This window comes from Aegilops tauschii, chromosome 4, assembly GCF_002575655.3.
Source record: "Aegilops tauschii subsp. strangulata cultivar AL8/78 chromosome 4, Aet v6.0, whole genome shotgun sequence".
In the NCBI taxonomy this organism is placed as follows: domain Eukaryota; kingdom Viridiplantae; phylum Streptophyta; class Magnoliopsida; order Poales; family Poaceae; genus Aegilops; species Aegilops tauschii.
Window position 1 is genome coordinate 75,096,815 of NC_053038.3, and position 23,867 is coordinate 75,120,681.

The following is a 23,867-nucleotide window of genomic DNA, read 5'->3' on the forward strand; positions in this document are numbered from 1 at the left end:
TATATTTTTTTGATATGTTCCTAGAGAAAACTAAGTTGAAAGATGATAGTAGCAATGATGCGGACTGGGTCCATGATCTGAGGATTATCCTCATTGCCGCATAGAAGAATTATTTCCTTGACGCACCGCTAGGTGACAAACCTATTGCAGGAGCATATGCAGAGGTTATGAACGTTTGACAAGCTCGGTATGATGACTACTTGATAGTTTAGTGCACCATGCTTTACAGCTTAGAACCGGGACTTCAAAAACGTTTTGAATGCCATGAAGCATATGAGATGTTCCAAGAGTTGAAATTGGTATTTCAAACTCATGCCCATGTCGAGAGGTATGAGACCTCTGACAAGTACTTCGCCTACAAGATGGAGGAGAATAGCTCAGCCATTGAGCATCTACTCGGAATGTCTGGGTACTACAATCTCTTGAATCAAGTGGGAGTTAATCTTCCAGATAAGATAGTGATTGACAGAGTTCTCTAGTCACTATCACCAAGCTACTAGAACTTCGTGATGAACTATAATATGCAAGGGATGACAAAAACAATTCCCAAGCTCTTCACGATGCAGAAATCGGCGAAGGTAGAGATCAAGTAGGAGCATCAAGTGTTGATGGCTAACAAGACCACTAGTTTCAAGAAAAGGGCAAGGGAAAGAAAGGGAACTTCAAGAAGAACAGCAAACAAGTTGCCGCTCCCATGAAAAAGCCCAAAGCTAGACCCAAGCCTGAAACTGAGTGCTTCTACTGCAAAGGAAATGGCCACTAGAAGCAGAACTGCCCCAAACATTTGGCGGATAAGAAGGATGGCAAAGTTAACAAAGGTATATTTGATATACAGATTATTGATGTGTACCTTACTGGTGTTCGTAGTAACCCCTGGGTATTTGATACTAGTTCAGTTGCTAAGATTAGTAACTCGAAACATGAGTTGCAGAATGAACAGAGACTAGTTAAGGGCGAGGTGACAATGTGTGTTGGAAGTAACTCCAAGGTTGATAAGATCACCATCGCACACTCCCTCTGCCTTCGGGATTAGTGTTGAACCTAAATAAATGTTATTTGGTGTTTGCGTTGAGCATGAATATGATTGGATCATGTTCATTGCAATAGGGTTATTCATTTAAGTCAGAGAATAATTGTTGTTCTGTTTACATGAATAAAACCTTTTATGGTCATACACCCAATGTAAATGGTTTATTGAATCTTGGTCGTAGTGATACACATATTCATAATATTGATGCCAAAAGATGCAAAGTTGATAATGATAGCGCAACGTACTTGTGGCAGTGCCGTTTAGGTCATATTGGTGTAAAGCGCATGAAGAAACTCCACGTGGATGGCCTTTTGGAATCACTTGATTATGAATCATTTGATACTTGTGAACCATGCCTCATGGGCAAGATGACTAAAACTCCGTTCTTCAGAACAATGGAGCGAGCTAATAACTTATTGGAAATAATACATCCCGATGTATGTCGTCCGATGAGTGTTGAAGCACGCAAGGGGTATCGTTATTTTCTGACCTTCAGAGATGATTTGAGTAGGTATGGGTATACACTACTGCAGGATGCTGCTAACGCAACACTACGATCAGAGACCCTTCGAGAAACTGTGTGCGAGGCCATAATCGCAAACGGCGCTGTATGAAAACCATCAGAAATGTGTAAAACGTTTGTGATTATGGATGCATCAAACACGGTTCCGGTTTTAGTTGCGTGTGCGATGAAGGGCATACGGTTCAGTTCAATGAACTTTTTGCGATGAGGAGGAACAAAAGAAACGGGCAGCCAGATGGAGGCGTGTGCGATAAACAGCATACGGTTCACTCGGATGAACTGTTTGTCATTAGGCAACACAAAAGAAATGGTCAGCCAGATCAAAGGTGTGTGCGATATATGGCATGCGGTTCACTCGGATGAACTGTTTGCGTTGAGACATGAGAACAGAAACGGTTCACCTTAACAAGATGTGTGTGATACGCGGCAAACAGGTCTGTAATCAGAAATGTGTCTGAAGACCGATAAGAACACAGATGGTTGCTGCTAATAAGACGTGTGTGTTGTGCGATGGGATTGCATACAGAACAACAACATATATATATACACACACACTTATAAGGACATGCTTGCATAACCAAATTAAACATCCACTTACATAGGTGGCTACTACAACCATGGCATTGGCACACACCAAAGTAAACTATTACATGCATAATTACATAGGTGGCTAATACACACATGACATTTCCACACACACCAATAAAGTAAACTATATATTACATGCATAATTAACTAGCATAAACGATCATCTGATCATCATCTACTTCTTGTGACGCTTGCTCTTCTTGTGGCTCGATCCGGGCTCGTCGATTTGGGTAACGAGGCACTTCCTCATGTCAATGATCCGCATGTGCAACTCGTAGCATGTGTACACACGCTCTTGGCCGCGAACCTGAGGTGAGGTTCATCCAGTTGCCGCATCCAGGCCTTGTGCCAGGATACGGGACTTGTTCTCTGGGCATCTTGCTTCATCTTTTCGTAGTAGGGGTCGATGATGGCCGCGGCGAGTTCGACCAGGGAGTCCTGCTTCGTGCTGCCCCAGACCATGTAGTGGTCACGGATTTCGACAAGGTTCTTGCAGGCCAAGCCCTTAACACTGAGCGCTTTTACATCGTCTTTGGTATCCACCGTGGCGAACTTGTAGTTGGTGCTGTTGACAAACCTGTTGAAACGGTCGCAAGGCTCTATGGCCATGCAGTAGTGGTAGATAAGGACATGATGGCGCACGCACAACTGGGCGACGGCAACCTTCTGATCTATGCTGGGACGACCGGCAGTGTACTGGAGGTCGATGCCGACCACCTTGTATTTGTCTCCAGCAAGCAACTACTCAACGTTGTTGATGTAATCGTCCACCACGGTCGGGTTGATGGTGTACACCACCGAGAGATCCGTCTCCCTCGCGTGGGTCTCCACTCTATGCTCGCCGAACTCCATTGGAGCGCCGCCGAACATCCCCTCTCTACGTGTCGTCGTGGGTGTCATCGTGGGTGTGCTTGTTGTGTTGTGGGGCGCGATCGAAAGGTTGAAGAGACTAAGGTTATAATGGCAGCGGGAATTAAAGGGGAAGCCGGACGGCCAGGAATATCGGCAGGCCCTCGTGGCAGTTCTAATTTGCAGCGCGTAACTCCATCGTGCCGCACGTAACTGCATCGCGTGGCAACGCGCGCGGCGCAACCGCATGCATATGGGGCCCCCGACGTGATCGTGCGCACGCCCAACCGCTGGCAGAGCGCGCGCGAAGGGATGCGAGCAGAGCGCTGCGCGGTCGCCTCAAGGAAAAGATGTCCACAAGCCGAGCGCGCCGACGGACGCGAGCAGAGCGCACCAACGGACACGAGCAGAGCGCGTCGCGACGCCTAACGGTGAGCACAGCGCGCTGCGGCGCCTAACGGCGAGCAGAGCTTGCCGAGGGACGCGAGCAGAGGACGGCACAGTGATACGTGGCAAATAAGACGAACTGTGCGAGCAATGTCGGAGACATCAAGCACGAATCATATTAGAATTGCGTGTGCGATACGTGGCAGACAGTTGATCCATCAGAGCTGTTTGTGATGGAATAAGCCGTGTGTGTTGCGGGCAAACGCCTGCTGGTGTATAACCTTAAATTTAACCAAAAAAGTGTTAATGCATGTTACAAAAATTGTATAGCTGGAAACTATGTTCAAATACGACTCCAACGATATAATCTATGGCGACATGCATTCGTATTTTATTAGTGAAATCCTACTTATAAACCAGGACGGGGTATAGTAGGTAATTAAATCACAAACGTTTTTTTATTAACTCTATGTGTACGTGTCCTCTCGTCCTCCTCCCGCACGTCTTGTCACCCCGTTGCCACAGACGGCTTACAGGGCAAGCTTGCGCAGCGCGTGGGGGCGTTATTTTGGCCAAACGGTGGCGCCAATGAATCGTCGGTGAGCCTGTTCCCGCGCAAGCTTCCCGCCCGACTCGGTGAAATCCCCCAAAATCCCAATGCTTACTGGCCTGCTATAAAAACCCTCACGGCCAGCGAGTCCTGCGTCGCATTTTCCCCTCCCTCCGTGTAGCTTATCTCGTCTGCTTCTCCCACAATCGCCAATGGCACCGGTCCGTCGTCGTCGCTCAGCCACTCTGCCATCATCAGAGGACAGCTCCAGCTGGGAGGCTACACTGCGGCGGCAGCGCAGTCCCCGGCATAGTGTAGTGCGCGTGGCGTCCCTATTGGGTGTGCGCGGAACACCCACCACACGCTCCGCCGCCGCTGCCCGTCGGCAGCTGTTGTCGGCCGCCGTTGCCGCCGCACCACCGTCAAAAGCCAGGGCCATTTCCCGCTCCGCCGCCGCGGCCCGAAGGCGGGAGGTGGCCATCGTGGCCGCCACCCCACTGCCGGCCACCGTGGCCATCACCCGCTCCGCCACTTCGGCCCGAAGGCGACAGGTGGTGGTCGTGGCCGCCACCCCATCGTCGGCCACCATGGCCGCCAGCCCACCGTCGACCGCCGGGATCATCACCCGCTCTGCCACCGCCGCTCGAAGGAGGGAGGCGGAGGTGGAGGACCGCACGTGCGTCAGCGACCTTGCGCGCTACATCGAGTTCCTACGGGAGGAGGAGGAGCGCCTCGTCGATCATGCAAAGAGCCTTACTGCAATCGTGGCCGCAGCACACGCCTACGCAGAGGCGAGGAATCAGGAGATCTACGAGCAGTCCGGCCGCTTCGAGAGGGATCATCTGGAGCGGCAGTGGGCGTTCGAACTTGCGAGCTTCGCTGAACGTGCAGAAGCGGCAGCCACCGTATTGCACTTCTCCGGCTTGTCGGTAGGCTCCTCCTCCTCCTCTGCCTCTCACTGAGCGCGCTCAGCAGAGGAGAGGCTGCCGAAAGTAGCACAAAGCCCCTCCGTGGTAGTAGTAGTATTTAGGGGCTATTTTGTTCAGTTCATCTGACTACACTTGTGTGTGGTCGAACTGTACAACGTACTTAAAATTAGCTAGTATATATAGTTGAACTAGCTATTTCAGTACGTGGTTGGCAACAATTGGGGGGAAGTTTGGTCGGTTCAGCTGTCGAGTTGAACTGTTTGTATAAATTAAGAACGACTTCTTAATCTATGAATGAAATCTATGCTTAATTACTGAATTTTAGTTGCAAAAATTACATAGTGCTAATGATTTCTAGCTCCATATTTTGACAAATCACAGTGTTACAAGGATTGACAAATGGCGACATTACTAGATCAACAAATGTAAATCTTTCCAGTTTGACAAATGGCAACATACCCAATATGACAGATGCAAATCTTACCAAATTGTTTGTACGTGGTTGCACACGGGTCATCCAGAACAACCGTTTGCGTTGAAGGGATGCACAAATCCTGCGCTGCTCTCACTTTGCATACGGGTGTTCTATCTAAATCGTTTGCGATCAAGAGCTGCAGAAATCCCGTTCAGTCAAGGTCAAGCAGCTGTCCGCACGGCACCTCCTACAGCTATTGAAACCAAGACACGTGGCGTCACGTGAATGGTTAATAGAATTTTGGATTTACTAGAATTTAAAAACCAGGCATCTCAATGTTTTGCCGGCAATCAACGGTGCCCTGGTGTTCGAAATTCATTCCCATTTCTTGCATGGGACCTAAGCATGCACCCTAGGACACAGATTTGATTTTTCAACCAATTTATATGCACTGGAGCATGTGCATGTAGTTCAAATTTGAATTATGCACATAAATGCATTGAAAACTCAGTTAATGCATAAAAATGTCCAAACGAACCCTGAAAAATCACAAAAATTCACACAGCACTGCTGTTGTTCTATGTTGACACGAGGAAAAAATTTGAAAGCAATAAGAGGCAATGGATATCATTTCGTCCCCAAAGGTGGGACGTTCCCTACCGAAAACCATCATGCTTGCTGTGAGAAGCTCTGGTTTGTGAGAAGCATATACCCAAACCTACCCCAAATGGGACAAATTTTGTACCACGGCATGTTGATGCCACTCCATGATAGCATGCCAAGTTTCATGAATTTCAGACGAGTTTTGGATTTACTAGAATTTAAAAACCAAGCATCTCAATGTTTTGCCGGCAATCAACGGTGCCCTGGTGTTTGAAATTCATTCCCATTTCTTGCATGGGACCTAAGCATGCACCCAAGGACACAGATTTGATTTTTCAACCAATTTATATGCACTGGAGCATGTGCATGTAGTTCAAATTTGAATTATGCACATAAATGCATTGAAAACTCAGTTAATGCCTAAAAATGTCCAAACGAACCCCGAAAAATCACAAATATTCACACAACACTCCTGTTGTTCTATGTTGACACGAGAAAAAATATGAAAGCAACAAGAGGCAATGGATATCGTTTCGTCCCCAAAGGTGGGACGTTCCCTACCGAAAACCATCATGCTTATTGTGAGAAGCTCCGGTTTGTGAGAAGCATATACCGAAACCTGCCCCAAATGGGACAAAAATTTTACCACGGCATGTTGATGCCGCTCCATGATAGCATGCCAAGTTTCATGAATTTCAGACGAGTTTTGTATTTACTATAATTTAAAAACCAGGCATCTCAATGTTTTGCCGGCAATCAACGGTGCCCTGGTGTTCGAAATTCATTCCCATTTCTTGCGTGGGACCTAAGCATGCACCCAAGGACACATATTTGATTTTTCAACCAATTTATATGGACTGGAGCATGTGCATGTAGTTCAAATTTGAATTATGCACATAAATGCATTAAAAATTCAGTTAATGCATAAAAATGTCCAAACGAACCCCGAAAAATCACAAAAATTCACACCACACTCCTGTTGTTCTATGTTGACACAAGAAAAAAATTTGGAAGAAATAAGAGGCAGTGGATATCGTTTCGCCCCTAAAGATGGGACGTTCCGTACCGAAAACCATCATGCTTGTTGTGAGAAGCTCCGGTTTGTGTGAAGCATATACCCAAACCTGCCCCAAATGGGACAAATTTTTTACCACAGCATTTTGATGCTGCTCCATGATAGCATGCCAAGTTTCATGAATTTTAGACGAGTTTTGGATTTACTAGAATTTAAAAACCAGACATCTCAATGTTTTGTCGGCAATCAACGGTGCCCTGGTGTTCGAAATTTATTCCCATTTCTTGCATGGGACCTAAGCATGCACCCTAGGACACAGATTTGATTTTTCAACCATTACATACACTGGAGCATGTGCATGTAGTTCAAATTTGAATTATGCACATAAATGCATTGAAAACTCAGTTAATGCATAAAAATGTCCAAACAAACCCCAAAAAATCACAAAAATTCACACAACACTCCTGTTGTTCTATGTTGACACGAGAAAAAAATTTGGAAGCAATAAGAGGCAATGGATATCGTTTCGTCCCCAAAGGTGGGACGTTCCCTACCGAAAACCATCATGCTTGTTGTGAGAAGCTCCAGTTTGTGAGAAGCATATACCCAAACCTGCCCCAAATGGGACAAAAATTTTACCACGACATGTTGATGCCGCTCCATGATAGCATGCAAAGTTTCATGAATTTCAGACGAGTTTTGGATTTACTAGAATTTAAAAACCAGGCATCTCAATGTTTTGCCGGCAATCAACGGTGCCCTGGTGTTCGAAATTCATTCCCATTTCTTGCATGGGACCTAAGCATGCACCCTAGGACACAGATTTGATTTTTCAACCAATTTATATGCACTGGAGCATGTGCATGTAGTTCAAATTTGAATTATGCACATAAATGCATTGAAAACTCATTTAATGCATAAAAATTTCCAAATGAACCCCAAAAAATCAAAAAAAAATCACACAACACTCTTGTATCTATGTTGACACGAGAAAAAACATTTGAAAGCAATAAGAGGCAATGCATATCGTTTCGTCCCCAAAGGTGGGACGTTCCCTACCGAGAACCATCATGCTTGTTGTGAGAAGCTCCGGTTTGTGAGAAGCATATACCCAAACCTGCCCCAAATGGGACAAAAATTTTACCACGACATGTTGATGCCGCTCCATGATAGCATGCCAAGTTTCATGAATTTCAGACGAGTTTTGGATTTACTATAAATTAAAAACCAGGCATCTCAATGTTTTGCCGGCAATCAACGGTGCCCTGGTGTTCGAAATTCATTCTCATTTCTTGCATGGGACCTAAGCATGCACCCTAGGACACAGATTTGATTTTTCAACCAATTTATATGCACTGGAGCATGTGCATGTAGTTCAAATTTGAATTATGCACATAAATGCATTGAAAAATCATTTAATGCATAAAAATTTCCAAATGAACCCCAAAAAATCAAAAAAATCACACAACACTCATGTATCTATGTTGACACGAGAAAAAACATTTGAAAGCAATAAGAGGCAATGCATATCGTTTCATCCCCAAAGGTGGGATGTTTCCTACCGAGAACCATCATGCTTGTTATGAGAAGCTCCGGTTTGTGAGAAGCATATACCCAAACCTGCCCCAAATGGGACAAAAATTTTACCACGGCATGTCGATGCCGCTACATGATATCATACCAAGTTTCATGAATTTCAGATGAGTTTTGGATTTACTAGAATTTAGAAACCAGGTATCTCAATGTTTGCGGCCGAGTGACGGTGGCAGGGTGTTTGAAATTCATTTCCGTTTCTTGCATGGGACCTAAGCGTGCAACTAAGGACACATATTTGATTTTTCAGTAAGTTTATATGCACTGGAGCATGTGCATGTAGTTCAAATTAGAATTATGCATAAAATGCCTGGAAAACCCTGTTAATGTATAAAAATGTACAAACGAACCCTGAATAATTCCAATTTTTTTGACGACACACCTATAGTTGCATGTTCACTGCAGATAAAAGTTCTAACAATTCAAACACCATCCTTTGTAGCTGTGACCCCATTACGTAATTCAAATGATCAAGACGATAAATCATGTAGATCGCACACAGTTTATTATCACCAACTGTGTGAGATGCAGCACAAAATATCTTGGAGCACCGTCGGTGTATAGTACGCCCATGCCTTACGAGAGAAGGTGCGTCGGCTACAGTCCACAGCCGGCGTGTCAAGCACACTAGCTAACTCACTCCCCAAATATCATTTCACTGTTCATTCATCGTCGGTGAAAGATGGGGACGTGGACCCACGTCGTGAGGGCAACTGCGGTGGCCCACTCCGGCGAGAGCGCGGCCGCAGCCGCCAGGCGCGTGCTAACAAGCTTCGTGAGGGCGACCGCAGTCTGCGTCCGGGCGGCCAAGGCAGCCCAAACGGTCGTTGTTGCTTCTCAGGTGGCGGCGGCAGCATCTGCCTTGGGGATAGCAACTAGCGAGAGCGGCACAGCAGCTGTCTGTTTCGCAGCGGCGGCCTTAGCCCTGTTGGAGGCCGCCCACTACCATGTCGAGGCCGTCCACACCCAGGTCGTGGCGGACACCGCATAAATTGAACAAAGCTTCTCCGACAACGGTCGGCAACCCACGGCCGAAGAGCTGGCAATCGCCGAGAGAGTTCGAGCAGCCGCCCATTCCTGCGCGGCATACCTTGCCACGATGGAGCCCGCCAGAGCCGACATGGCATCCGCCCATGGCCAGCTCGTGGCGGCCTTTTCCAAAGATATGGCGGACACGGATGGCGAGATGCTTGCCGAGTATGGTGCAATTGATGCCATGGAGCCCCTTCCCCAGGAAACCGTCGGGCGTGAGCTGGACATGGAGGCGGCGGCGGAGATCAACGAGCACGAGCCGTAGTAGTACTCTTTGTTTTGTTTAATTAAGAGTGCCGATCTTTAATTTGTTAGAGTAATGTTTAGGTCAGCTAGGTCTGTTTAGTTGCTGAACTTGCTCGATTAAGAAGTTAGTCTCCTTTGTGTACCCAAATTATGCAATGACGTGGATGACCACTTTAACCAGGGAAATTCGAACCAAAATTTTTGACGTTCAAACTCAACACACATGGGTTAAGCTATCTGAATCGTTTGTGATGTTCACATATCATACACAGTTCTGAATAAGGGACCGTGTCTGATGACACTTTGCGCGCCAGTTTTTTGGCTGAAGTGATTCCAAATTTTCGGCTTTCGAGGAAATATCTACCTCCCCGCCCCCTCCCCCTTACCAAAAGCCACATTTCCCCTCTTTCCGCCTTCCTTTCCAAGTTGAAACCTTCACTCCTTGCTTGCAGCGCCGCCGCCTCCTCGCCGGCGACCCTCCTTCATGCTCCTCAGCCTCGCCTATCCAGGCTGGTAATCCACACCCGACCCCCATCCTCCTCCTCCTTCCACATCCCACATGCCCCTACCGCCGGCGCGAGCGCGACACCTTCCACCCAAATCACCGACCCCTCCACCAAATAAGCACCGGCCTAAGCCATGGTGCACGCAGTATTGCCAGGACGTCAAGGAGCATTTGGCAGCAGAGAAGAAAATCGCGGCCACACGCGTGGATGAGGTCGCGATGGCTGCCATTCGTGCCGACCCCAGATCTTGAAGGAGCCCCTCGCCATTTGCTAGCTACGCCGGTTAAGCATTCTCGATTTACCCGTTGCGTGTGCTGCTCCTGCCTTTCCTTCAAAAATTCTAGTGAATTGTGCTATCTAATTTTACCATGCAATCTGTTGCTCTAGTGTATATGTTCTATATGTCGTGCAGTGTGGTGCTCACTTATTAACTGTTTTGTTAATTAGTTGTCGTCTTCAGTTAACTGTTTGGTTCAATTCTGCAAATGTGATGTTCAATTCTTCAGGCTCCAATTTTGTATTGTCTTCCATGTAAGAAATAAATCAAATTTCTCTTTAAAAAATTGTGGGTGCATTCTGTTATTGTATACCATGTGAGGAATAAATTGAATTTGGCTGTATTAAATACATGAGAAACAAATACACTTGCTACAATTGGTTGTAGTTAACTGTTTGGTTAACTGTCTGATTTTCTATTAGGAGTATGTTATATTGTGCAATGTGGTGCTCAGTTAATGTTTGGTTCATTTGTTGTGGTGTTTAGTTAATTGCTTGGTTCAATATTATATTGTGCAATGTGGTGCTCAGTTAATGTTTGGTTCATTTGTTGTGGTGTTTAGTTAACTGCTTGGTTCAATTCTGCAATGCGATGTCCAATTCTCGTGGGTAGAATTTTGTATTGTTGTGCATGTGAGGAATAAATCGAATTTGGCTGCACTTAATACATGACAAATATATACAAGTGCTATATTTCCTAGTTCTTAATCATGCTTGGTTTGGGTAAATGGGTTTTCCCTGTGGCTTGAATTAATCTGATGAATCTGCAATGTGATTATTTTTCATCAACATATTTTACTGATAGCATGCGAACCTTTACTTAACCTGATGACTAACTACCTTATATGTGTTGCAGGGAAACAATGGGAAGCACTGAGGTTTAGAATCAAGGTTAGCACGTGCATGGTCCGTTGTCTAATAGCACATTATTGTGCAATTGCAGGAACCATTCTAATATTTAGGTTTTTAACAATTTGGTTTTGCACATGTAGGTCCTGCTGTCAGAGGTTTTGACCCACTGTTCGACCCTTTCTGCATATGGGGAAATGAGTTGTCCATGAATATCAGTCAAGTCAAGAAACTTAGAAAGATTGTTAGGATAAAAAAAATTAGCAACAAAAAACAACAAGATCTTTGTCTGCACAATGAAGAAGACATCAGTTCACTACAAGATGGTACTAACTATTATAAAAGAGAAGATATTTATGCACATCCTTGTTTTCAGGCCTTTCCAAAGCAGTTCACTGATGATTACCTCTCAAACAACCTGTATGGTCAGGAGGCGAGGAAGGTATTCATACAACACCCACGGTTCAATATTGAAGTGTTCCTGAAGAGGAATAAGGATGGACGGCCAATCATCCACAGGCACTGGCCTAAAGTTACAAAGACGTTCAACATCAATGAAGGCTCAATATTCGCCTTCTGCTTCAACAGCTTTCCAGATGAGATACATCTATCTATGTACCGTCTATGATGCTAATTTCGAAAGGTTATAGATGTTGCATGTGAAAATTGGTCCTGGTGTAGTTGTGTAATGGGGTAGCTGAGTGCTGAAGCTATATGATGATGTAGTCTGATGTATTTCAATTATGAAAATGAAATATATTGTGTGCTTAATATGAACTGTCAATTAGATTAATAAATGGATTATGAATACTTGCATAATTAGTCTGCTAGTGGCGAATTAGCCTGCTAATTGGGTTTTTCTATTGCAAACGGTTGTTGAAAAAATACCGTGGGCGATGACCGCAGGCAACGCACACAGTTTCGAGGAATAAACCGTGTTGGATCAATGAACAATCACACACGACTTTCTCTTGAAAACTGTTTGCGTTAGGCCACCTTGCGCAAACATTTCCCACATGAAAACTGTGTGTGATGGACAGCCTTTGCCACACAGTTTCTTCCACAAACCGTGTGTGATATATTCAATAACGCAAGCGATTTAACGGAAAAATTGTGTGTGATGTACCTATGAACGGAAACGTTTTCCTTTGAGCGACTGTGTGGTATGTACATACGAACGGAAACGTTTAGCGGGGACTGACTGTGTGGGATGTACTTGCGACCGGAAACAATTTTGCCGTATAATTGTATTTTTTAGCTCTACTGTACGTATTCCCATATTTGAGCGTTCGCCGGTCGCACACGACCTCATTTTGCTGAATGTGTGTGCCAGGATGGCATATCCCCGATGGTTTCTGGGTCGTGTGGGAAGGCCCCCTATCGCCCACACTCACTTGGCGACGGTTCTAGATGCCATCACGAAAAGGGGTTTTAAACCGTTTGTTTAGGAGCTCGCTGTACTAGTGATATCTACTTAATGAAACACAAGTCTGAAACATTCGAAAAGGTTCAAAGAATTTCAGAGTGAAGTGGAGAATCATCGTAACAAGAAAATAAAGTTTCTACGATCTGATAGGGGAGGCAAATATTTGAGTTACGAGTTTGGCCTTCATTTAAAACAATGTGGAATAGTTTGACAACTCACGCCACCTGGAACACCACAGCGTAATGGTGTGTCCAAATGTTGTAACCGTACTTTATTGGATATGGTACAATCTATGATGTCTCTTAATGATTTACCACTATCGTTTTGGGGTTATGCATTAGAGACAGCTGCATTCACGTTAAATAGGGCACCGTCTAAATCCGCTGAGACGACACCGTATGAACTGTGGTTTGGCAAGAAACCTAAGCTGTTGTTTCTTAAAATTTTGGGTTGCGACACTTATGTCAAAACGGTTCAGCCTGATAAGCTCGAACCCAAATCGGAGAAGTGCGTCTTCATAGGATACCCTAAGGAAACAATTGGGTACACCTTCTACCACAGATCCTAAGGCAAGATCTTTGTTGACAAGAATGGAACCTTTCTAGAGAAGGAGTTTCTCTCGTAAGAAGTGAGTGGGAGGAAAGTAGAACTTGATGAGGTAATTGTACCTTCGCTCGAATTGGAAAGTACCACATCACTGAAAACCGTTCCAGTGATGCCTACACCAACTAGACAGGAAGCAAATGATAATGATTATGAAACTTCAGATCAAGTTGCTACTGAACCTCGTAGGTCAACCAGAGCATGATTCACACCAGAGTGGTACGGTAATCCTGTTCTAGATGTCATGTTACTAGACCAAGGCGAACCTACGAACTATGAAGAAGCTATGATGAGCCCAGATTCCGATAAATGGCCCGAGACCATGAAATCTGAGAGAGGATCCATGTATGAGAACAAAGTGTTGACTTTGGTGGACTTGCCCGATGATCGGCAAGCTATTGAAAATAAATTGATCTTCAAGAAGAAGACAGATGTTGATGGTAATATCACCATCTGCAAAGCTCGACTTGTTGCGAAAGGTTTTTGACAAGTTCGAGGGGTTGACTATGATGAGACCTTCTCACCCGTAGTGATGCTTAAGTTAGTCTGAATCATGTTAGCAATTGCCGCATTTTATAATTATGAAATCTGGCAAATGGACGTCAAAACTGCATTCCTTAATGGATTTCTTAAAGAAGAATTATATATGATACAACCAGAAGGTTTTGTCGATCTTAAAGGTGTTAACAAAGTGTGCAAGCTCCAGCGATCCATCTATGGACTGGTGCAAGCATCTCGGAGTTGGAATATACACTTCGATGAGTTGATCAAAGCATATGGTTTTATACAGACTTATGGTGAAGCCTGTATTTACAAGAAAGTGAGTGGGAGCTCTGTAGCATTTCTAATATTATATGTGGATGACATATTGTTGATTGGAAATGATATAGAATTTCTCGATAGCATAAAAGGATACTTGAATAAGAAGTTTTTCAATGAAAGACCTCGGTGAAGCTGCTTACATAATTGGGCATCAAGATCTAAAGAGATAGACCAAGACCCTTGATAAGACTTTCAATAAGTACATACCTTGACAAGATTTTGAAGTAGTCCAAAATGGATCAGTCAAAGAAGGAGTTCTTTCCTGTATTGTGAAGTTGAGTAAGACTCAAAACCCGACCACAGCAGAATATAGAGAGAGAATGAAAGTCAGTCCCTATGCCTCATCCATAGGTCCTATAAAGTATGCCATGCTGTGTACCAAACCTCTTGTGTACCTTGCCATAAGTTTGGCAAGGGGGTACAATAGTGATCCAGTAGATCACTGGATAGCGGTCAAAATTATCCTTAGTTACCTATGATGACTAAGGAGATATTTCTCGATTATGGAGGTAATAAAGAGTTTTTCGTAAAAGGTTACGTCGATGCAAGCTTTGACACCGATTCGAATGAGTCTGAGTCTCAATCTGGATACATATTGAAAGTGGAAGCAATTAGCTAGAGTAACTCCATGCAGAGCATTGTAGACATAGAAATTTGCAAAATACATATGGATATGAATGTGGCAGACCCGTTGACTAAACCTCTCTCACACCTTAATACTCTTTGGGTGTTCATCACATGGCGATGTGAACTAGATTATTGACTCTAGTAAACCCTTTGGTTGTTGGTCACATGGCGATGTGAACTATTGGTGTTAATCACATGGCGATGTGAACTACATTATTGACTCTAGTGCAAGTGGGATACTGAAGGAAATATGCCCTAGATGCAATAATAAAGTTGTTATTTTATACTCCCTCCGTCCCAAAATATAAGAACGTTTTTAACAGTAGCATAGTGTAAAAAACGTTCTTATATTCTGGGACAGAGGGAGTATTTCCTTATTCATGATAAAGGTTTATTATTCATGCTAGAATTGTATTGATTGGAAACTTAAATACATGTGTGAATACATAAACAAATACCGTGTCCCTAGTAAGCCTCTACTAGACTAGCTCCTTGATCAAAGATGGTTAAGGTTTCCTAACCATGGACATGTGTTGTCATTTGATAACGGGATCACATCATTAGAAGAATGATGTGATGGACAAGACCCATTCGTTAGCTTAGCATAATGATCATTCAGTTTTATTGCTATTGATTTCTTCATGTCAAATACATATTCCTTCGACTATGAGATTATGCAACTCCCGAATATCGGTGGAATGCCTTGTGTGTTATCAAATGTCACAACGTAGCTGGGTGATTATAAAGATGCTCTACACGTATCTCCGAAGGTGTTTGTTGAGTTGGCATAGGTCGAGATTAGGATTTGTCTCTCCGAGTATCGGAAAGGTATCTTTGGGCCCTCTCGGTAATACACATCATAAGCATGCAAGCAAATGACTAAAGAGTTAGTCACGAGGTGATGTATTACGGAACGAGTAAAGAGACTTGCCGGTAACGAGATTGAACTAGGTATGAAGATATCGACGATCGAATCTCGGGCAAATAACATACTGAGGGACAAAGGGAATTACGTATGTTGTCATAACGGTTCAGCCGATAAAGATCTTCGTAGAATATATAGGAGCCAATATGGGCATCCAAGTTCCGCTATTGTTTATTGACCGGAGAGGTGTCTCGGTCATGTCTACATAGTTCTCGAACCCGTAGGGTCCGTACGCTTAACGTTCATTGACGATATAGTATTATATGAGTTATGTGATTTGGTGACCGAATGTTGTTCGGAGTCCTGGAGATCACGAACATTACGAGGAGTCTCGAAATGGTCTAGAGGTAAAGATTGATATATAGGACGATGGTATTCGAACACCGGTAGTGTTTCGGAGGGTACCGAGTACTTATCGGGTCACCGGAAAGGAGTTTCAGGTACCCCCGGCAAAGATATGTGCCTTATGGGCCAAGAGAGAGAACACACCAGCCCACAAGGGGCTGGTGCGCCCCTATAGTGGCCGGCCCTATGAGTAGGAGAAGGAAAGAGGGAAGGGAAAGGAAAGTGTGGAGTAGGACTCCCCCTTCCTTCCCTCTCCCCCCCTCTTTCCTTCCCCCTTCTTTTTACAAGGAAAGGGGGGCGCAGGGCAAGGCAGCAGCCCTAGGGCTGCCGCCAGGTCTCTTGGAGCGCCCTAGGGGCTTCCTCCTCCCCTCCCACCTATATATACATGGGTAGGGGGCGCCACACAAGAACAAAACATTGTCTTAGCCGTGTGCGGCGCCCCCGTCCACCGTTTACTCCCTCGGTCATATTTTTGTAGTGCTTAGGCAAAGCACTGCGAGGATCACTTCACCATCACCGTCACCACGCCGTCGTGCCGACGGAACTCATCTACTACCTCGACGTCTTGTTGGATCAAGAAGGCGAGGGACTTCACCGAGCTGAACATGTGCAGAATGTGGAGGTGCCATGCGTTCGGTACTTGATCGGTCGAAGCGCGAAGAAGTTCGACTACATCAACCGTGTTGAGAAACGCTTCCGCTTACGGTCTACGAGGGTACGTAGATACACTCTCCCCCTCGTTGCTATGCATCTCCATGGATAGATAATTGCGTGTAGATTTTTTTGTTTTCCATGCTACGTTTCCCATCATATAATGCTTGCAGTTGCATGTCTAGTGGTGGACATGCAACTGGCCCCGACAACTCCCCTCCCAGCCCCACTTGCAGTCCTTGTGTGCAAGTGCAATTGCAGCCAGGTTATAATGCTTGTAATTGCATGTCTAGTGGTTGACATGCAACTGGCTCGGTAACTCCCATGGGGCCCCAGTTGCAGTCCCTTTTGTGCCGGTGAAATTGCAATCGGGTCAACACTTGCAATTGAATTGTCTAGTGGTGGACATGCAACTGGCCCTGAAACTCTCTCTCCAACCGAGTTGCAATTGCTTTGTACCTCATGCAGTTGCAGTCGGGTTACAAACATTTGTAGTTGCATGCCTAATGATGGACATGCAACTGACCCAACAACTACATACCCGATCTGAGTTGTGTCCGTTTTGCGCCCCGTGCAGTTGCAGCTGGATTACAATGTTTGCAGTTATAGACATGCAACTGACACACTTGTGAGTATTTTCATGATAAAAAAAATAAAAAGAGACATTTTTGTTCCTCGTACAAAACAACAAAAAGATCTGACTTGCCACCCCACAAACATATGCCACTAAAAAGAAATAACAACGGGCGAGGAGGTTCGGCATTTGATCGGGATAAAAAGAAAGCGAGCAGATGACAAGCGTTAGAAAAAGATAAAAACAGGTCATGACGGGCCACTCGTGAACGTTCGTCGGACAAATTCATGCGCTGGAATGCACGTATCAGTACTTTAATCCGACTGCGAACAAAGTGTTTACATATAAGAATAAAAATAAAAGAGAAAAGATAACATAAAATAAAATAATAATAAAGACAAAATAAAATAAATGAAAAATAAATCAAATGTTAACAACAACAGAAAAAGTGACCTGTAGGAAAAAAACAGAAAAAGTGACCTGTAGGACGTGTTGTTTTTCTTTTTTTTTGAACATGTGTAGGACATGTTGTCAAAAAGCCAATGCAGATATTAAAAAAACAGACAAAAAATAGATACCGGAGCGATAGCTGCTAGTGTGTTGGTGCATGTGGCTGCGAAGAGATGTCAAACGAAACAAGTAACCTGAAATCTAAAAAGTGCTTACGCACTATTTAGACAAATCGAGCGGCCGGCCTTGTCCGCACATCACGCTGGCTCCATCACTTATCGAATGCATGCATGGGCATGTTTTGTCTCTTAGTGCATGTGATTGGTGGCATTAAATGCGATCAGACTTATCACATGTGAAACAGATCCACATGTATTTATTTCGGATTTTCAATTTTTTTAAACGTCATATCTTTCAAACCACAAATCGAAATTGAGATCCGTCTTCACCGTTGGATTCCTCGTGACGAGATCTTTGAAACTAGATCCCGCATGGGCATGTTTCGACGAATTTTTTATGCCAACTTTCGTGCTATATTATGCAACTTTAGTACTGTATTGTGCAACTTTAGTACTACATCGTGCAACTTTTTCCATACCAATTTTTGGATCTGCATAATTCAACTTTCATGAGGTTGCAATGTAGCAACCATGACAACTTGATATGCAACTAGTCTACTATCCCGACCAACTACCAAGTAGTTGTTGTGCAACCCTCCTCTGTACTCGTGGATGCGTAGTTTTTCACTGTCGACACACCCTACTCCCACCTCCCCTGCAAGCGATTTGTGCAACTTAGTCTATTGTTCAAGCCAACTGCCTATTAGTCAATGTGCAACTCGTTCCCCTTCCTATTTGTGGACATGTATTTTCAATTGGCGGGGGTAACAAACAGAGTTGCACATACTCTGCTAGGTAGTTGGCCAGGGCAACATACGAAGTTGTACATCTCACAAGCAAGGACAGTTGAATGGTAATAAATTGACATTCATGAGGGTTGTGAAAAGTTTGATATAGACAGAGTGCGAAAGTTGCAAATCTCACTAGCAGGGGTGGTTTGGACCATGTGCTAGCAGGGAAACTACACATCCATGGGGGTATAGGAGAAAGTTGCAAATCACTGTTAGACAGTTGGCCGTGGCAATATCCGAAGTTGCACAACCACTACTAGAAAGTTGGCGGATGCAGTAAATAGTGAAAGCATATCCACGGGCAAGCGGAAAGTTGCACGTCAATTACCAGACAGTTGGCCTGAGCAACGGACGAAATTGCTCATCTCACTGGAAGGGGTAGTTTGAGGGGGGTGGAGGTGACATCAGTGAAAACTGCACATCCACCGGTAGGCGAAAAGTTGCACATCTACAGTCAGCTAGTTGCACATCGACTACTAGCAGTAGCACAAAACGAGGTACTAAATTGCACAAAAAAATTCATCGTAACATACCCGTGCGGGATCTAGTTTCGAAGAGCATGTCGTAAGGGTTCCAACGGTGAAAGCGGATCTTAATTTTGATGTTTGGTTCAAAAGTTATGGCTTTTAAAATGAAAAGGAACTCCAAATTAATGTGTTCACATCTGAGTGCTTTTCAATCCGTAATTAAAAGCACGTTGCATGCCCTTTCTACCTTTTTTACAATGAGAAAGAATCTTTCCTTTTTTGTTTGATAGAGACGTAAACTTGCTAAAAGTGATGGCCGCTGCGGAGCGCTAGCGAGCGCCCTGCCGCTCGCTAGACGCGTCCAGTAAGTAATACACCCGCGTCGTTGCGCAGCTCGTATGTGTAAAAAACAAACAGCCGACACGAATCTCCAGCCTTAAGATCATACTGTCAGAAAAATGAATGAGACCAATTTATTTCTCAGCTAGCTGAGTTTCAGCAAAACCGAATGATTATCATGTTTTATTCGTGCATTTCTGTCCCTATTACATGTTCAAATTTTGGATATGAAAAACTGAAAGTATGGATTTGAAATGTTGGTGAAGTTTTTAAAGTTGAAACCTGAAAAGCTTGGCTTATTTGAATTTAGAGAGAGCACATGCACATACAGGACACTGGTGCTGCATGCGGAAGCAACGAAACCGGGGAGTGTCCTCCACTTGTCTCCCCTCACTCCCCGCTTAACGCTCCCTTCCCTCCGTCCAAGCTCTCCTCCCCTTGAAAGCCACGCAATTATTCCGACAGCCCAAGAACAGGCTAATCCCATGCATCCATGCTCTTGTCGCTAGGAATTGAAGTGATCGGGAGATCATTGCGGGCCAGTGTTCCTGATCAGGAGAAAATGTGCCACTAATTCCGAGGTATTTGCTGTTCTTCATACTAGGAATCATCGGCATGGTGGCATTTTGAATGTCATGATGTTTCCCTTCAGGATCTGACCTCTGCGGCCAGAGAGTGAGGACGTTGTGAGGAAGAGGAAGCATACATGAACGGAGTTGCATGAGGTGAAGGGGGACGAGACGATGGCCCTGTTCGATCGGAACCAGAGGCAGCGGTCGTCGCTCTTCTCGACGGCGACCGTCGTCGTCTTCGCGGCGCTCTGCCTCGTCGGCTTCTGGATGGTCACCCCTCCCTCGCCGGAGGCTGTCCCGGCGGCCACGGTGACGGCGTCCACGGCGGACGTCAAGAAGGCGGCGGAGGCCGTCGTGAAGGAGAAGGAGGAGGACCGGTCCATCGACGCCACCAACAACTTCAAGCAGGACAGTGCCAACGTCGTCGCGGAGGCCACCACGGCCGCTGTGGAGGCCGAGAAGCCCACCGTGGACGCCAAGGGCGGCGAGGCCGACGGCGAGAAGCCGGCGTCCAAGAACCAGTCGTTCGATGACGAGAACGGCAGGACGGAGGGCGGGGAGCTCGTGAAGCCGGAAACCGCCGAGACGGACGGCACCGCTGCTGCCGCTGCCGCCGTGGCTGCTTCCCAGGGGACGAGCGTGGAGGACACGGTGACGGACGTGAAGGAGCAGGCTTCTACGGACACCAAGGAAACCGTAGGCAGCGGCGGTCAGGACGCGAACACTGAGAAGACGCCGGCTGACACCAAGGAGAGCATCGTCAGCCAGGAGGAAAACCCGAAGGAGGCCGCCGGCGGCGGCTCTTCCAAGAAGCAGACCTTCGACGACGAGAACGGCAAGATGGAAGGCGTCGACGTGGTGAAGGATGACGGCAACAAGACGTTCATCTCAGAGGACAATGCCAAGCCAATCATGGAGGAGACGACCACCGCCGCCACGGACAAGACGGAGGACGCGGCGGCGGCCGTGGTATCGACCGAAGCCTCCGCCGTAGCTAACCCCGATGATACGAAGACGTCGGACGTTGTCGAGGAAGAGCAGAAGCTTCTTCCGGAGGCTCTGCCGAACGGGCAGGCGGAGCTGCTGATGGAGCGGGCGGCGCAGAACGGGTCGTTCACGACGCAGACGGCGGAGTCGACAAACGAGCAGAAGACGCGCGCCGAGAAGAAAAAGAATAAGAAGAAGAAGAAAGCGGCAAGCAAGGCGGAAGCGGAAGCGGAACCGGAGGCGGCGGTGTCGTTGCCGACGCACGTCTGGAAGCTGTGCAACACGAGCACAGGCGAGGACTACATCCCGTGCCTGGACAACGAGGCCGCCATCAAGAAGCTCAAGACCGACATTCACTACGAGCACCGGGAGCGGCACTGCCCCTCCCACCCGCCGACGTGCCTCGTCCCGGCGCCGCCGTCCTACAAAGATCCCATCCGGTGGCCAGTCAGCCGCAGCAAGATCTGGTATCACAACGTTCCGCACACGCAGCTGGCGGAATTCAAGAAGCGTCAGAACTGGGTGAAGGTCTCCGGCGAGTACCTCACGTTCCCCGGCGGAGGCACGCAGTTCAAGACCGGCGGCGCGCTGCACTACATCGACCTGATCCAGCAGGCGTTCCCGGAGGTGGCTTGGGGCCGCCGGAGCAGGGTGGTGCTGGACGTGGGGTGCGGCGTGGCCAGCTTCGGCGGGTTCATGTTCGAGCGGGGCGTGCTGACCATGTCGTTCGCGCCCAAGGACGAGCACGAGGCGCAGGTGCAGTTCGCGCTGGAGCGCGGCATCCCGGCCATCTCCGCCGTCATGGGCACCAAGCGGCTCCAGTTCCCGAGCAACGTGTTCGACATAGTCCACTGCGCCCGGTGCCGAGTCCCCTGGCACATCAACGGCGGATTGCTCCTCCTGGAGGTGAACCGCCTGGTCCGGCCCGGCGGTTTCTTCGTGTGGTCCGCCACCCCCGTGTACCAGAAGCTCCCCGAGGACGTGGAGATCTGGGGCGACATGGTGAAGCTGACCAAGGCCATGTGCTGGGAGATGGTGGCCAAGACCAGGGACACCATCGACCGGGTGGGCCTCGTCGTCTTCCGGAAGCCGATGAGCAACCATTGCTACGAGACACGGCGGCAGACGGAGCCTCCGCTGTGCAACCCGTCCGACGACCCCAACGCGGCGTGGAACATCTCGCTGCGGGCGTGCATGCACCGTGTCCCCACCGACCCCTCGGTGCGCGGGTCGCGGTGGCCGCAGCCATGGCCGGAGCGGGCGGAGAAGGTGCCCTACTGGCTGAACAGCAGCCAGGTGGGCGTGTACGGGAAGGCGGCGCCCGAGGACTTCGCGGCGGACTACGCGCACTGGAAGAAGGTGGTCCAGAACTCGTACCTGGCCGGCATGGGCATCGATTGGAAGAGCGTCCGGAACGTGATGGACATGCGGGCCGTGTACGGCGGGCTGGCGGCGGCGCTGCGGGACATGAACGTGTGGGTGATGAACACGGTGAACATCGACTCGCCGGACACGCTGCCGGTGATCTACGAGCGGGGCATGTTCGGGATATACCACGACTGGTGCGAGTCCTTCAGCACCTACCCTCGCTCCTACGACCTCCTCCACGCCGACCACCTCTTCTCCAAGCTCAAGGCCAGGTAGGCATTCCACCCTCTACTACGCCGGCGGGCCGATCGCCATTGGACAAGAACTAAGAAATTTGTGCATGCATGCGGTAGGTGTAAGGTTTTGCCGGTGCTGGTGGAGGTGGACCGGATCCTGAGGCCGAACGGGAAGCTGATCGTGCGGGACGACAAGGAGACGGTGGACGAGATCGTGGAGGGGGTGAGGTCGATGCACTGGGAGGTGAGGATGACGGTGTCCAAGCGCAAGGAGGCCATGCTCTGCGCGAGGAAGACCATGTGGCGGCCCACGGAAATCGAGCCGGGGCCGCCCACAAGATAACCTCACCTCGCCTCGCCGGTGATCGGAGTTAACAGCTAGCGCGGCACTCGCGAGTAATTGGTCTGATTGATTGGCTGCTATAGGTTTCAAAAAATAAGCTTGTCTAGATGAAGATGAAGTGCGTACATAGGTTCTGTGTTGGTGTTGGCCGGTGTCTAATTAGTTCTTCTTTCTAAGGTTTTTCCTCCAGTGTGAATTGCCATCTGTTGTATTGCGATGGAATAGTACGTAGGTGTACGTGCGGCATGTTTGTATGTATGTATGCTATTGGGAACCAACACTTATATGACTTATAATCCAAAAATACATAGCTAAGAGATTGATCCCCACTTAGTTACATCCTATGGTTTCTCTGCTCTCCTATGATTATTATCGGCTATCTGCTCATTGGCGCACCTCTCCACGGTTCCGTGCACTTCCACTTTCGGTAATAGATTTCATTTATCGCAACGGGCCTGCTAAAAATAAGTCTACTGAGATTTAAGCAAGTCTCAGTCGACCATGCAGCATTTTATGTCATCGTTTGCAACATTTTTTCCTACCGGTTGCAACATCCGTCTTGTTGGTTGTAGCATGTTGTCCCTCATTGGTTGTATTTCATGTCACCAGCTGCAACATCTTTCATTGACGGTTGTAGCGTTTCAGTTAGAACGGTTGTAGCATTTATTGTTGTTGCTTGCAATACCGTTGCAACATTTTTCGCCGCCGTTTGTAGCATCCAGCAGTGCAGCTCGTAGCAAAAAAAAACGCTCACGTCACACGACTGGGACTTCGTTAAATCACAGTCGACTGAGTTCTAGACACACCTTTATCGCAAACTCTTAGTTTATC

General features: G+C 46.9%; 1 protein-coding gene across 1 annotated transcript; it reads left to right on the forward strand.

Annotated features, from left to right (window-relative positions):
* The first annotated feature begins 20,187 nt into the window (after positions 1 to 20,187).
* On the forward strand, positions 20,188 to 23,351 carry LOC109735110 (probable methyltransferase PMT24). Its single transcript, XM_020294320.4, has 2 exons — positions 20,188 to 22,729; positions 22,811 to 23,351. The coding sequence occupies exons 1-2, from the start codon at positions 20,274 to 20,276 to the stop codon at positions 23,034 to 23,036; spliced, it is 2,682 nt and encodes an 893-aa protein (XP_020149909.1). The 5' UTR covers positions 20,188 to 20,273; the 3' UTR covers positions 23,037 to 23,351.
* Positions 23,352 to 23,867: the final 516 nt, after the last annotated feature.

Excerpts from the sequence above, each read along its gene's own strand:
- LOC109735110 (XM_020294320.4), top strand. The coding sequence starts at position 20,274 with ATGGCCCTGTTCGATCGGAACCAGAGGCAGCGGTCGTCGCTCTTCTCG. Across the intron at positions 22,730-22,810 it reads TTCTCCAAGCTCAAGGCCAG|GTGTAAGGTTTTGCCGGTGC; the intron begins GTAGGCATTCCA and ends TGCATGCGGTAG.